Source organism: Numenius arquata, chromosome 8 (assembly GCF_964106895.1).
Source record: "Numenius arquata chromosome 8, bNumArq3.hap1.1, whole genome shotgun sequence".
Classification (NCBI taxonomy): Eukaryota; Metazoa; Chordata; class Aves; order Charadriiformes; family Scolopacidae; genus Numenius; species Numenius arquata.
In genome coordinates, this window is record NC_133583.1 from 38636434 (window position 1) to 38651448 (window position 15015).

General features: G+C 37.5%; 1 protein-coding gene across 1 annotated transcript in view; it reads left to right on the forward strand.

Moving 5' to 3' along the window:
• VAV3 (vav guanine nucleotide exchange factor 3) overlaps positions 1–15015 on the forward strand; it is a 165555-nt gene that overhangs the window by 112257 nt on the left and 38283 nt on the right. The window contains exons 18-19 of the mRNA XM_074152877.1: positions 570–592; positions 3570–3615. Coding sequence (XP_074008978.1) covers positions 570–592; positions 3570–3615 — 69 coding nt within the window. The remainder of the gene's footprint in view (positions 1–569; positions 593–3569; positions 3616–15015) is intronic.

Consider the following 15015-nt stretch of genomic DNA (forward strand, 5'->3'; position numbering starts at 1 on the left):
TTAAATTGTACAAGAAAATTCATAGCAAAAGAGGCAAGTAAAATACCAATGGCTCCAGAGTCTGTGGTATACTAATGCAATGTGGAATTGACCTTAAAGACATGAAATATAGAAAATTTTGAAGCTAAAGGTATACATCTTATCTTGGCATACGTTGGCATGCTATGAAAAGACAGAGGCGAGAAAAGGTGTAGACTTGACTTGCAAAGAGGAACCGTAGCTTTTGAATTACCAATGAGTCAATCATAGAATCATAGAATGTAATACTTATAAGATATTTTTGAAATGTTCTAAAAAGCCTATAAAGTTCAGTGGACCAGATTGCCGTGCCACTGTTGGAAAGTGCCGCATGACTCGCAGGAGGGAGCCGTTCCTGGCTGGGACCGGTGGGCGGGGAGGAGAGAGCGCAGCAGCAGGGTTTGCACAACAGGAGCGGCCGCAGGTATCAGGTAGCGAGAGAAGGCAGCAGGGTTTTCTGTAATGCAACGCAGCACAGGCTGACATTGATATATAAAAATTATTGTACAGATTGCAATCGCCAATAATGCCAATTTTTACTTATGTTTCAGAACACGGGAACCTGAAACACGAGGTAAGGATTCGTTTTCCTTTGCATGTGATGTTTGTTTTGTCAGTGACATAAGAACTCCTTATTTACTTTGTGCATGTGCTGTTGGAGCAGGTATGTTTTTCTTCTGCATTTAACAACAGTTTTCTTTAGAGTGGTGGAAAAAAGTTGTCTAAGAAACAAGGTATTCATAATTAAATATAAATGTATTCTGTTCAAAGTGTGACTAATTTTTCAGTTGATATGGCTTAGTGGCGAGAGAAGTAGAAGGGGTGGAGATGTATTTTTATGATACAGGTAAAAACATACATTGCTTCACAACTGATGTCTAAATCCTTACTGTTCCTACCAGTAGAGTTACAAGTAATTTTTTTTAATGCTAGCGAGTCCTGCTGGAGTAACATGCTAGTGTACCAGTCTCAGCCATGCCAGGCTGCTAGGTGATGAAGGATTGGCAGGGCAGTGTTTGCCGCTTCACGTAAAAAGACTTTAGTTGCAGAGCTATCTAGTGGCTATGGAGTTTATATAATCTGGGGAGAATGGTAAAATGGGCCCTGTACAGAGAAGCAGCCCTGGTGCACGTACTGTATCTTGCAGGGAGCCCAAGAAGGCTGCAAACTACCCTGGGTTATTTTCTCACCCGCTCCTGGTGCCTTTCCTCTGAAGGACAGAAGGACATGGTGTTTGGGTTTTGTCTGCCCCTTCTGACAAAAGAGAGGCGGCACTTTAAATGTAGAGTATACTTGTTTCTCGTGTCTATTTTAGATCAGAAGTTTATGGTAATTTAACTGCTTAAATGACATGCTGTTCATGAACAACCTACGTTTGTGTTTGATGCTGTCCCTAAAATGGGTAATGGAATTGGAGGGATGTTGTGGCTGATGCAGGGTTGAGTTGTGCTCAGGGCTGACCACATCTGTGCTCGCTGATGTTTGAGCACTTTTTAGCGTTGCTGTCATCCCAGACAGCGGTGGTGGCCAGGTGCAGGGAGCCCTTGGCACCCTCTGGCCAGCTCCTTGGCTGTGGGCCCCAGGCGGCAGTGGGGACCAGCTTCCTGGGGGTCTGGCCAGGGAAGGGTGAGGTGTCCTGGGAGGAGCTCTGGGTGAGGAGAGAGAGGGCTGTACTACCAGAGACCAGTGCCCAAGACTCTGCTGCCTGCCCACTCTCCTCACTGCTCCCTCAGCCGTGCCTCCTGCTGTGTGCTGCTTGGCTTTTCACGTCTCTGCCTAGAAATTCCCACTAAGTACAAGGGCATCCTAAAATATGGAAACTACAGTATGGTCTGTTTGCCAGTACTGCAGTGCTGGGGAGCCATCAAGTCGCTTACTGGGCCTCGTGGACAACGTTGCCAGACCCAGTGAAGCTAAGTGTGTTGAACATACTGTGGCTGGATGAAGAAAATATGTATAAGCGGTTGTACCTGATCCCTCCTGCCCCTCAGCTTCTCACCCCCTAGCTTGATTCGTAAATCTTTTTTGTGAGGAAAAAATGGCTTCCTTTCTGGAACTATTGATTTGCTATTGACTATTGAGTTGACTAAAAATATCAGGATTGCTTTCATTTTTACCAAGACTCTTGTTTAAGGGCTTGCTTTATTTCTCTCTGTGCAGAAGGAAACTCGAGCGTAGATGAGGACCTGTCATTGTGGAAAACATTGATTTAGATTTCATACCAGTAATGTAATAAAATCTACTGGTACTGCAATATATCTAGTAGTATTGTGCATGTTTTCATACAGCTCAAGAATTATTTCTGCCTTCGTGCTTGCTTTTCCCACTCTTGCCCTTTTCCTTCTCTTGTGCAAATCTGCGGTTACTCACCACTCTGCATCAATCCTTATCAGCAATACAGCCTCCATTTAAAAAAATAACTAGGATATAATGGAGCCTTTTGTTTTTATTCAGTAATATTACCTTCATTGTAGCAGCAGTTTTAAATTTCTCTTCTTTCCACTGCAGATGAAACAAAACTTGCATCCTTTCTTTAATTAGAATTGTGGGGTACAGAGAGAGAGAGTATGTCCGAAGACTCAAGAGTTCAAAAGCTGTTTTTAAACCAAGCTTTTCATTTTGCCAGCTTGCTAGAGGGCTTAGTAATTTGGTTGTGCCTCAGGGTACTGCTTTCTGGCTTGCCTCGGTGTGTGTCCTGCATCAGCTTATATCAACGGCAAGTAAATCGGAGCAACCTAATTGTTCCCTTTGTTATGCAACGTGCTTTTCTCTGCTTGGTTTGATTAAAAATAAATAAATGCATGGGCCTTCATGCAAGCTACCAGTTAAAACAAGTTTGCAAAAGCAGATCAGTAGTTCACAGACGTGTTATTTCACATTGATATTTTCAGGGATCTGTATTAAGTGTCTTGGAATATAAAATACATTAAAAAAAATTGGGGAAAAAAACTGTCTCGGTCGTGTCAGAAGTCAGAGAATTTCTGATTTCACACAGCTCTGGTTCATCCACATTTAAAAGAAAGAGGGGGTGAGTTACTCAATATATTCAAGTATTTGCCCATAAAATAAGGAAATTAAGAATTGCCTAGGAAATTCTGTCTACCTTAAGTGCAAGGTAGGAATAGTGAAAGTTTCTACGTTATTAACGCAATGCAAGCAGCTTGATACTTTTGTGTTTGTGGACATTGTCTGGGGCAGATAATGCCAAAATGCATTTTTTTCCACTATCCTATTAATATATAATTAAAAATAAATTTTTTCTTGGTATCAAAAGATGTTGATATATGAATAAACCTTCTATGGACTGGAATCTTTTGAGCCTAGTGTCAGAAAAAATGGGACATATGAAAAAGCTATCTACTTACTAGGAGTATTTTTCAAAGTATGATCTTTCTACAAGATAAAGATAATTGTGGTGGTGGTTGGGAGAAATAACTTAAGAAAACCAGCTTTGCATAGTAGATTGTGGGAATGAAAGGAGTGCAGTGTGCCTACATGAAAACTTGTTTATTCATATCCTTGATTTGTTTTTTTTTTTTTTTGCTATGCAGAAACGAACGAATGGAATTAGAAGAAACTCTAGACACGTGGACCCAGGTTTGTCATGACTATTTAATAGTTAAACATTAAATACAAAGAGTGAAAAGCTGTAGCTTGCCTTATCAAGTTGCATTATGAATGCTATTGCAATGTTGAGAACTTTCTTTATTGCTAAAGTTGTAAAGGTCTAAAGTGATTGCTCTGTTTGTGATTTTAAAGATAAGGTCAGCTGATTGAACTCTATTTTTTTTCCCTTGTGTGTGTGTGTTTTTTGTTTTTTTTTTTTTTTTTTTTTTGTTTTGTTTTTTTTTTAAACACTGCTTTAGTTCTGCCTGAACAACAAAATGCCTCTGGGCTTTTGGTTAACATGACCCACCCTACTGCACTCTGTAGTTTTAAAAGAAATAACTGAGTGATGAAAAGCAAACAGCTGCTTGTAGACCTTATGTTCTGATCTGCAAAGTTGTGGGTATTCTCAACTCTTAACTGTAGTGGTGCTTGGTGCTTGGCTGTATTGAATATGAGATGCTCTTCTGAAAGTCATAAATCAATTGCAGTTTTATGTAGTATTTCAAAGTGATTTAGTTCTTCCTATTGGTTTATAGTAGCTGCTTTTGTGGAATCATGGCAGCAGCAGCCCTTAAGAAAATTAAATCCTTGCTTGTAGACTGTGCACTCAACTGGGTGAACATTTCCTCTGGAGACCCATTATGTATCCATATAAAATTCTCAATGGTTTTCAGTGTAACTGTGTGATATTTTTAGTGTCATTTTTTACAGTAATTACATTTCTGTCCTTTATGTTTCTTGTATAGTTTAATTACTGGAGATTTGTTATGCAGATATTATTTGGAATAAAACTAAGCTGTAGATCACTAAATATTTCTGGATGTGGATACCTGAGAATAGTTGAGTCAAACATTAACAGGATGGAAACTCCATACACCACATAACAGCCTGGCAGAGCTAAGCACTTTTCAAAAAGCCGGAATGCTGGTTGTGCCACTAGCTTTGCAGCTGCCTTGGCTCTGAAAGTCTAAACCTTGTAACTAGCTGAAGCAGACCACACCTTTCTTACTCACGTACCTTTGACATGTTTTGGAACACGTACTGTCACTTTGTTCCCTCTAGCAAAAAAAATTGCTTCATGGTATTCCTAAATTGTTCTGTATTGTTGACTGAAGTCATTAAATTAAAAAGAATAAAATGAACACCCCGTAACTCTGAAAAGTTAATACAGTCAGAGGGGGAAACATCAAGAATATTACTTAAATAGCGCAGAAGGTAAGAATACTTCTTCCAAGTTGGGACTGTTTGAGTTCTTCCTGTTCAGTATTATGTAGGTATGTGTTGCAGTGAAGTGTAACATGCACTTGCAGAATAGTTCTTACAGGTTCAAATCTTTAAGCATAGCTGTCTCATGTAGACTTCTAAAAGGTGAAGTAGTTTAGCTTTGAGAACCTTTTGAGTGTACTGGTGGTTTTACTTGCTGTTGAAGTCTGATAGAAATATTTACGTGATTTTTTTGTATACAAGGGTACTTTAAAATTAGTTTTTATTGAGATTAAGCACCATTCAAATCACTGGAGTCATTGAATTACATGTTTAAAAGCTGTATGAAACCAATGCCTAAAATATGGTTCTGCATGCCCCCTCCCCGCTCCTCTCCATTTACCTACACAGAACAGTTCTTTAAGTTGTTGGGTATTCTTATTGAGTAAAGTTCTTGGTCTCCATTATATTTTTGAAAGCCAGTAGAAATGCAGAACATTTGCATTATGTTTGGGTCCCTTTATTAGAGATATTTTTGCAGAAGACTGTCTTACAGAATTGCTTCTGACATAATTTTTTTTTAATAAATAAATAATTATAAGAAAGATAGTGTATACTAGCACGCTCTGTATGCATCCTTTGTTAGTTTTCAAATGAAGTGAGCTTTTTATTTGCTTTTTGTTAGTGTATGCATTCTGAGTCCTGCTGTAATGTGGCAGAGACAACTTCTAAGACATGAATGTCTTTGGTAAACTCTTAGCATCTCTTTTGCATATTCTAAGTAATATTGCTCGTCAGATTGCACATTGCCTTGAGAGACAGAAGATGCTATCCAGAGAGCAGCACTTTTAAGAGATCAGTTATTTTAGGCATACATTACTGCATTGATCCTAAGAGCTTTTCAAGAACACTGGCGTATGAATCTCTGGAAATCCGAGAAACATGGTGCTCGAGAGGTAGTCAAGGTCAGAGATAACACATAGATCTTAATATGGTGGGGTGTTTTTTGTTTGGTTTGTTGTTTGTTTTTTTTTTTTTTAAAAAAAGAGTTTGCTGCTGAGACTGGTTTGTCTTTATGAGGTTTAATATGCTGCTGCTACCTGTGTTGCATGTTATGGTGCTGAAGCATGGGTACTAGTTTAGAAAAGCAGGCATTTGCTGTGAATCAGTAACAGGCACCTACAATGTCTAAATATTGATGGAGTTTGATAATAGCAGTAAAAACAATTATTTTGTGCTGCAAGTATTTAAGCACAAACTTTTCAACATCATGTTCTGTCTTGTCTCTTTCTCTTGTCTCTGGCTATTTTAATAAATAATAATGAATGTGGGAGGCATAGCATAGTCCAGTTGATACATTGTGCTTCTCTTTTTGTGCTTGTTAGAGCCAAATTCAACTTTTACTGACACAACTTAGCCCTGAATGAAAAATAATTTAAGTTTGATGAGGAGTACTGCGAGTAGAGAGAGAGAGAGAAGTTGCCATCTTCCAATGAAGTGTTTTTGCCAGCCCCGATTTTTTTGTTCCTTGGAGGCTGGTGACACTGTCGGGGCAGAACGCAGGAAAAAGAATAATAAATTAAAAGCTTATTTTTTGAGAGTAGCCCTGAGATGGACTTGGGGTGTTGATTGATGAGAAGTTCAATATGAGCCGGTAATGTGTGCTTGCAGCCCAGGAAGCCAACCACATCCTGGGCCGCATCAAAAGAAGCGTGGCCAGCAGGTCCAGGGAGGTGATTCTGCCCTTCCACTCAGCTCTGGTGAGACCCCACTTGGAGTACTGCATCCAGCTCTGCGGTCCCCATCATAAGAAGGACATGGACCTGTTGGAGCATGTCCAGAGGAGCGGCAGAAAGGAGCACCTCTCCTGTGAAGACAGGCTCAGAGAGTTGGGGTTGTTCAGCCTGGAGAAGAGAAGGCTCTGGGGAGACCTTATTAGCAGCCTTTCAGTACCTAAAGTGGGCCTACAGGAAAGATGGGGAGGGACTCGTTACCAGGGATGGTAGCGATAGGACAAGGGCTAGCGCTTTTAAACTGAAAGAGAGTAGATTTAGATTAGATATTAGGAAGAAATTCTTTACTGTAAGGGTGGTGAGGCACCCTCAGGTTGCCCAGAGCAGTTGTGGATCCCTCATCCCTGGAGGTGTTCAAGACCAGGCTGAATGGGGCTTTGAGAACCTGGTCTAGTGGGAGGTGTCCCTGCCCATGGCAGGGGGGCTGGAACTAGATGATCATTAAGGTCCCTTCCAACCCAAACCATTCTATGATTCTAGAAATGTGAGGATAGTGGATTAAAATATCTTGTCTTCTGCTGGTAAAGCTCATTGATGGAGGAACCTATATAACTGAAGTACCCTAAAAGCAATAAGTTGTTCATGTCTGTTTTCTTTGTTTTTCTTTGAAATTTGGTTAAAAGTTTTGACAGCGACAGTTTCCTTTTTGAGATTTGCTTTATGCTGAAGAGGGAGAAAAGATTAATGGATGATAAGACAGAGAAATTCCTGGGAAATAGTAATGAGAAAAAAAATGTGTGGAGAAACTGTACAAGTGAAGAACAAATTGGAAAACAAAACAAAATATGACTTTGTCTTTTCTTTATGCTGTGCACTATGACTTCAGCCTGTGGTCTATTTGCAGATAGTCTCCTGAATGGGTCCATCTACTAAGTTTTAGGGGAGACAGGTTTTAGATAACCTTTCTTTAGATTAGTCAGCAGATAATAGAAGCTATTGAGAGAATGAAGCTGTAAATGCATCTGCACCTAAAAAGCTCAGAAAAACTTGGTCAGTTTGCATTTTACTGTAGAATAATATGATTCTGTTTAAATGTGTTAGAGAAGTGATTAGATTCATGTCAGTTTTTGCTTAGAAGTGGTAATTATATAACTTTTTTTTCTTGTATAAGGAATGTCATGCAAACGTTTATGCATATGTTTAATTTTTAGCATGTGATATGCACTACTGACTTAAATGGCAAATGGACCATTCATATGTATATTCATAAGCATAAATTAAGGCTTTGTATGTTTTCTTGAGAAGGATGATATAATCTGACCAATATTTTAAATAGAAATAATTTTGTATGTATTTTAATAAGAGTAAAAATTATTTTCCTTCCCTTTCTCACCTTTGGAATAATACAGTGTATGTTTGCTATCTTTTTTTTTTTTTAAACGGTATGAAGAGTCTAAATGTGATAGATTCACAGCTTGATGTTTTTAAAACAAGTTTTACCCTAAACACTTTTGCTAATATAAACATTGGAACTTTAATCTCTCAAAGTGTGAAAGTATATTTCATATCAGAAGGATAAACTTGGTAAAAATAGAACACTAGAAGCCTTATATTAAAGATTCGGTGCAGATTAAGCTTAAAATCTGATCTGTGAAAGAAGGTCTTTGAGCATGTTCTGACTTCTTAAATAGCTGATTTCTCTATAAGCATGGATTAAATCTTAGAAAACGTTAGTTCTGAACTGAGAGACAGAACCAACAGGTCTTTCCCTTCAAAGAAAGTAAAATACTGACTTTTTTTTTTTTGGAGGGGAACACAATATTAACAGTTAATGTATGCAGTGCAGTAACTTGGGCAAAGCTATTTTTCAGTCTGGGAGTCAAAGTTCAAACATTAATTTTAAGAAGAGATATTTGTATTTCTGACTGGTGCCTGGTCCATACTTGTTTTGTGAAACAATCCTGTAATACTGACTTTACACAGATTATAAAGAAAAGGATCTGAAGAGAATAACTTGGTTTATGGCCTGAAGTATACACGTTTTAAAAATGTGCAGGGAGAAGTACAGCATTGGAGATTATTTATTTAATTAGACATAGTGGGAAATGAGCCACTGTGTGCTTCATATTTTGTTGAAATTGGATTGTGAAGTCTTTTAACTAGGTTGTGTCATTGTTGTATGTGTTTGATTACTAAGTAGTGAAATAATATTCAGATGTTTGTGTTTTGTGGTAATGACTGCATCTCGTCTTCACAGTAAAAATTAAGGGATAGCATAATATTAGCAGTTTATATTTCCTTCAGTTAAGAGGTATGTGACTGTGAGATATTTCAACAAATTCTGACACAGTGTACTCTGTGATATGCAAGTCTAACTCTGATTTCCATTTCAGTGCCACTCCAATCATATGCCCAGCCAAAAGCAAAGTCTGGCTCAAATTCAAATGCTGGGATATCCCAACCTGCAGATAATTCTTTGCCAAACATGTAGTTGTTATACATAACACTACTCTCTTTAAGTGAGAATTTGAAATGTCTTTCATTTTTTCATCTTATGAACTATCCAGGCAAGTCCTTGGTAGTCCTGATCAACAGTTTTTCTCATTCATTCCAGTATAGAAATACCCATATTCTTGGATAAGAAAAGATAACCTATTTAGTTTTCTCATGAGAAGTGAGGAGCTTACTGATATCCTTAGTAGTATCTCCTTGTTATGACTATCTTCATCAAGATGGATTAGATCAAAGTAGCATTTTTTCCTTTAGTAAAGGAGTTTCTGTGTACAGAATCAAGAAATACATAGATACATTTTCTGAGACATTCAGTAGTGTTAATTATTTTTCCTGTCAATAAAATGTAGGAGTGAATAGCAATCCCCTTTTAATAGTTCCTGTCTTTCCTTTCAGGCTGAGTAGACCATACCATTACAGGCCATTTATTTCTGCATCTTCCCTCAGGACCTTACTCAGAGTCCCACAGGATGATTTATTTCTGGGTTAAATATCTGTGAAAAGCTTCTGGGGGAGCTAATGTGACAGCATGGACTGAAGTACTAGAGTATATGTAAGATTCTTTTCAGCTTTAGATTCTGTTTACATTGAACATAACCATGGTTTTTAATGGCTGGGCAAAATGAACGTGTACATGAAGGAGCAGCTGACTGTAAATTAAATAGGGGAATCCCTGAAGGAATACTGGAGGAAAGAGAAATGTTTCACGAAACTTCCTCTAGCGAAGAGTTTGTTGTTTGACAAGTTTGAGGTCTTTTCCACTGCTTACTGGTATGGGATAACCTGGTAAGGTTCATAGTAGTAAACATCCATTGCATCCTATAACTGATGAGGAGACTTGGAGACTTGCTGCATGCACACTAACCAGAATGACCTGCTTGTTTATGTCCTTTTGATTTCATTTTTGCAGTTTCCTATCAGAGATAAAAATGCAGCCTATGGCTTAAAAAAATGCAGCCTATATGGCTTTTTTTCTAAAAGATTAAAAAAAAAAAAAAAAGAGAGAGAAATTATTAGAGACTTGAAGGAAGTCTCTACATCTCTCAAACATCTACTTCTCTTGGAAGTAAAGTGTGTCTAATAATTAACGACCATAATGAAGTATATACAGTTTTGCATGTTTTCCCTAGAGATAATTTTGTAACATTTGTGGAGCATTACATTTGCTAAGTAGCTAAACACTTCTCTACATGGTAATGTATTAAGCTACAGGGCTGAAAATGAGCTTTGATTATACATATGACATACATGCTTAACTTCTGGAGGGTGTGTGTTATTGGTTTATGGATGCTTTTTCCTTCCCTATACAGCATCTAAACACTTTGTTCAAGGTGCATATAAAGTATACAGCGCATGTCTCTAGGATTCTGTGTGAACCAGGTGAATCGCAGGTAAGAACAGGTTTAACCAGGCAGCTAGGGGCACGCTTGCTGCAGAAGGAAGCAGGGTAGAGGCAATACTGCTTGCTGATGTACTGTATAATTCTGAATGTTCTGGAGTCCTTCAAGGACTTGTTTTACGTCACGTGGCTGGGACAGTGTTAGGGTTTGAGACCAGAGTTAGTGAATTTCTTTATGGTCACCACGTTCTTAGGAGCAGTTAAAGGAACAGCTTCCTTCAGGTAGACCTCAGCAACAGTGAATTCAGAGATACACTGAATTGTGTGACCTAATTTGTGAGATCAGATTAAATTGATCTCACATATTTATTAAAAATACGTATTACATTCAAGTTCTTTGCTTATTTTTAACTACAGCACTAATGCCGTGTTCTGAGCTATTGTTGCTTCCTAAAATAATGAATTCATCTTTGTTGTGATACAAGAAAGAACATGTCTAATATTTTACACCAAGAAATTTTCCACTAATGCATTTCTGGAAGGCAAAGCAGAGTTTTGTCTTCCAATGAAGCATTTCAAATGCAGGTTAATGATTTTTATTTGGGTTGTTATATTTTAAATTAAAATTATTTTTACATTCCTGTTGGGGAGAGGTATTTTGAAAGGTGCCTGTCCCTTTGGCATCTCAGCAGTGAGCTAACATTCAGAGAAGAATGTAGCCTTTAGCCTTTTCTTTTAATTAAACATCAGAAGACCCAGATGCCAAAGGGTGAAATATATTTATTTTGTCAAACTCTTTCATCCTTGTCTGGTTGGATTGCAAGATTAGTTTGTAGTTGAGTAATTTAGGCTCTTTTGTCTTATTGGATGTGTTTTTGGGACTGTCTCTATATCTTGAGCAACTAACATTTTATTTTTCTCTTAGAGAAATAATGGTGTTTAATACATACTCAGCATCTATTGGAATAATTTTTAAGGTGAGATGTGTTAAAAATCCTACAGTATCTTTCTCTTTTTCTGTATAAAAACACTCTCAACGCGGACTATTCTAAGCAAAACATCACTGTTTACAAATAACTACAGGGGAGTTGGCAGGCAGAAAGAAGGAGAAGGTTAAGGTAAAAGTGGGAAAAATGGGCTTACAATAAATAAAAAAAAAGTTTAGCATTTTACACTCAAAAAAATTAGTATAGCACTAACTACAGCACTATTTAAAAAAAAAAAAAGTCACGTGCAGAAAACATACAGCTCAAAGTTGCCTTTAGTTACCATGGCAAGTAGAAGGGAATTGCATAGTATTTTGCTAAAGCTTATTGAGACTTAAATTTCATCTTCAAAAGGAGTATTGCATTTACTTATCTATTTTCATGTCTGATTTTAATCTTCAGGGTACTGTCATTCTCAGAAGGCAAAACAAAGATAATAAGGCAATGAATGATTAAAAATAGTCAAAAATTACTGAATTTTAACAGTACTCTAAAGCATATGGTTTCTTTTTTTGTGGCTCACTCATTTAACTAAATCAGTATTTGATCACTACTTCAAAGTAATTCTCACACAAAGAATTTGGGAAACGTTGTAAAACTGAATGCAGCCATCCCATGGGAGAAAAAAGACTGCTGAAAATTCACAGAAGAGAAGCTCCCAGAGCTGCCTCTGCCTTCTGCCTGAGGAAGGTCTTACAGCTTGGTAGAAGGGGCCAGAGGCAAGAGCCTGAGAAACTGATGCTGCTTTTCAGGAGTTTTTAATCTGCTCACCTCTTTGAGCTTCCCTGAGAAGAGAACAATGAGGCTGAGTTAGGCTGCAGGCCAATCTAGCCCAGGATCCCTTCTTCAACAGTAGCCAATTAAATGGATGCTTAAGGATAGAATATGGGGTGAGATGCTGTGGTACTTCCCTCAGTACTTTGTGGTGTTGTTTCTTAGATGTTAATTTTTCTTCCACATATTTTCTTTACCACTTTTTGAGCCAGTCTAAAATCTTGGTCTTCACAGCATCCTTTAACTGTTACTTTCATAATTAGTTGTGTCAATATCCCCTCCAATCATCTGTCTTCTAGCCTCAAGAGCTATTATCTGCTTAATTCTTCTGATACAGAAGCTTTTCTGTACATCTGTCCATCCTGTTTGCTTATCTGCATAATTCTAGTTCAAACGATGGTTGCTCTTTCTAGTTCTGTGGTCTGCTCCAAGAAGTTTCTTAGCATTGGTACACAGCAGAATTAGATTATGATCTTAAAGAACTGATTTTAAATTAGCAATTACTCTGAGATCAGTTGTCTGTATGATTGTTGCTGTTTTAAAGTCCATAATCATGTATGAATATTTAACCCATACATTATTTCGTATTTGTTAAGTTATATCTTACATGAAGTTATGACCAAATGACCTCCAAAGGTTCCTCCAGCCAGGGAATTAAATAGCAACTTTATTATCTGATACCTTGAAAATATGCCTCAGTTTTAGTAACATTAGAGGTTATTCTTTAACCAGCCCATTTGGAATAGGAGATGTGGGGAGAGAAGACCACGAGGCACTATTAGTTCAGATGATAAAGTGGCACGTTTACTCTTCTTGGATTTTTTTCCTTAATTGGGGGTTTGACAGCAACAAATCGCATGAAATATGATACAACAACAAAAGCTGCATGTATGGATCACAGCTTTCCTTCCGTAATAACATCTCACCCCTTGCAGTAGCAGTCATCTTGCAACTAGCAGTGATCATTTTAGTACAGTGGAATTCACTTAATGCACTACATCTTCTGCAATTTAAATGTGGAGGTTTTTTGTTTGGTTTTGTGTGTTTTTTTTTTTTTTTCCATGTAAGACCTTATAGGTTGCCCTTTAGTTTTCCTCCTCACCCTTTTTTGCTTGATTGTGGGGAGAAGAGAGGATAAATAAGGAGAAGGGTTCAAAAGGAAAAAAGTATGAGACTTAATGATGGAGACTTAAATCTCTGACTGTTCTTGTGCATTGTGTGCTGGTTTTGTTATTTTTCCATTTCTGGTGGTATTGATTTAAATCCTGTAATTTTACATAGCTCTGCACATGGCTCAGGCATTTGAGAAACATCAAATGATCAACTAAGCTCAAAGAGCTGATGCTGGGATTTAAGTGCTTAAAGGGTATTCTTTGTCAGGGCAGTATTTTTGGGAGAAAGAACAAACTCTGGGTGTTCTGCTGGTGTCAGTTTAATCTCTGGTGAGTTTTTGATGTAACTACAGGCTGTTGCCACAAGGTGTGGTGCTTTTTCCCACCCAGGTGTTCCCTCACTGCCCTTTCTTTTGAATTTAATGATCATCTGGTCACAGGGCTAAGTCACTTCAATGAGAAAATGGAAAACTGGTCATGGGAGGCGGTGGTGGTGACAGGAAAATAAGTGATTTTCTTTCTGATTTGGTTGCTGAACCAGCTCAGTCCTGAGGCTATGCAGTTAGCGGGGCTGTGATAGAATATACTCATCCCGGGTTAGACGGAACATTAACCCATATCCTTTATTGCTTTCAGGTATGGTTTGTGTCCTAACAAATTACCCACTGTTTACTGGAGTATATAATCCACATTCGTACTGTAAACAGAAAATAGAAGGAGAACCTTTACTATTGGGAACATCAATATACGAGGGTTTTCTTGGGGGGAGGGAAAGAAACAAAAAGATTTTAAGATGAAGCCTGATTATTGTGGCAGGACTGACATCTTGACAGGGGCCTGGACTTGATTCCCATCTCTATTGCCTATGATAATTTACCAATAACCTCTTGATTTTGCAACAAGGATCAAGTCATCATGGATGATTTTAATGTATGTTTAAATTTTTATCTTTAAAACAACACCCTTTTAATGCTTATTATTTATTCATCTCGTGATCCATCTTCAAGTGAAGGAATTATTTATACGTAAACATAGAAAATTAAGCTATTTGATTTTTTAAACAATTTTTAAAATTTGTACTAAAAATTGAAATTTTCTTTGATAAAAAGGGAGGGAATTTGCAGAAACTTTAGTGTGTCAGAGTAAATACATTTTGATATGCCAATCCTCCTAGAAAAGAAATGAAGACAGTGAGATCAAATATGTAAGATATATACGTTTTTATACTTAGTGGATACTTTAAACATGGTCTGAATGTCTGCGTGTAGGTATGTCGACTTAATGAGGAAAAGGATATCACAAAATACTATGCCTTTTGGATTTCCTGGAAGTTATTTCCAGATTGGCAGTGCTTCAAAAGTGCAAAGTATGCAACATAAAAACAAAATCACAAGTACATATTATTTAGGGATAAACAATTTTAATTACACTGCAATAACAGTGAAATACATGCTCATCCTTTTTTACTTTTATGACACAAATATTTTGTAATGAAGGCAAGTTTTCTTCTCTTTTCCCAAAGAAAATAAGTTATTCGCTGTAACCTATACGAACCAGAAATCAGTAGGCATACTTTTTGAAAGCAGGTTTGTTTCAGCCAAAGCAACAGTGTCTTTTCATTCCTTAATATACTGACATAATTCTTGGCAACATTCATCTACAGATGCTTCCAGACAAAGGAGGTCGATATTGGCCTGAAATTTTTTTGTGTGTAGGTTAAGAACTGTCAG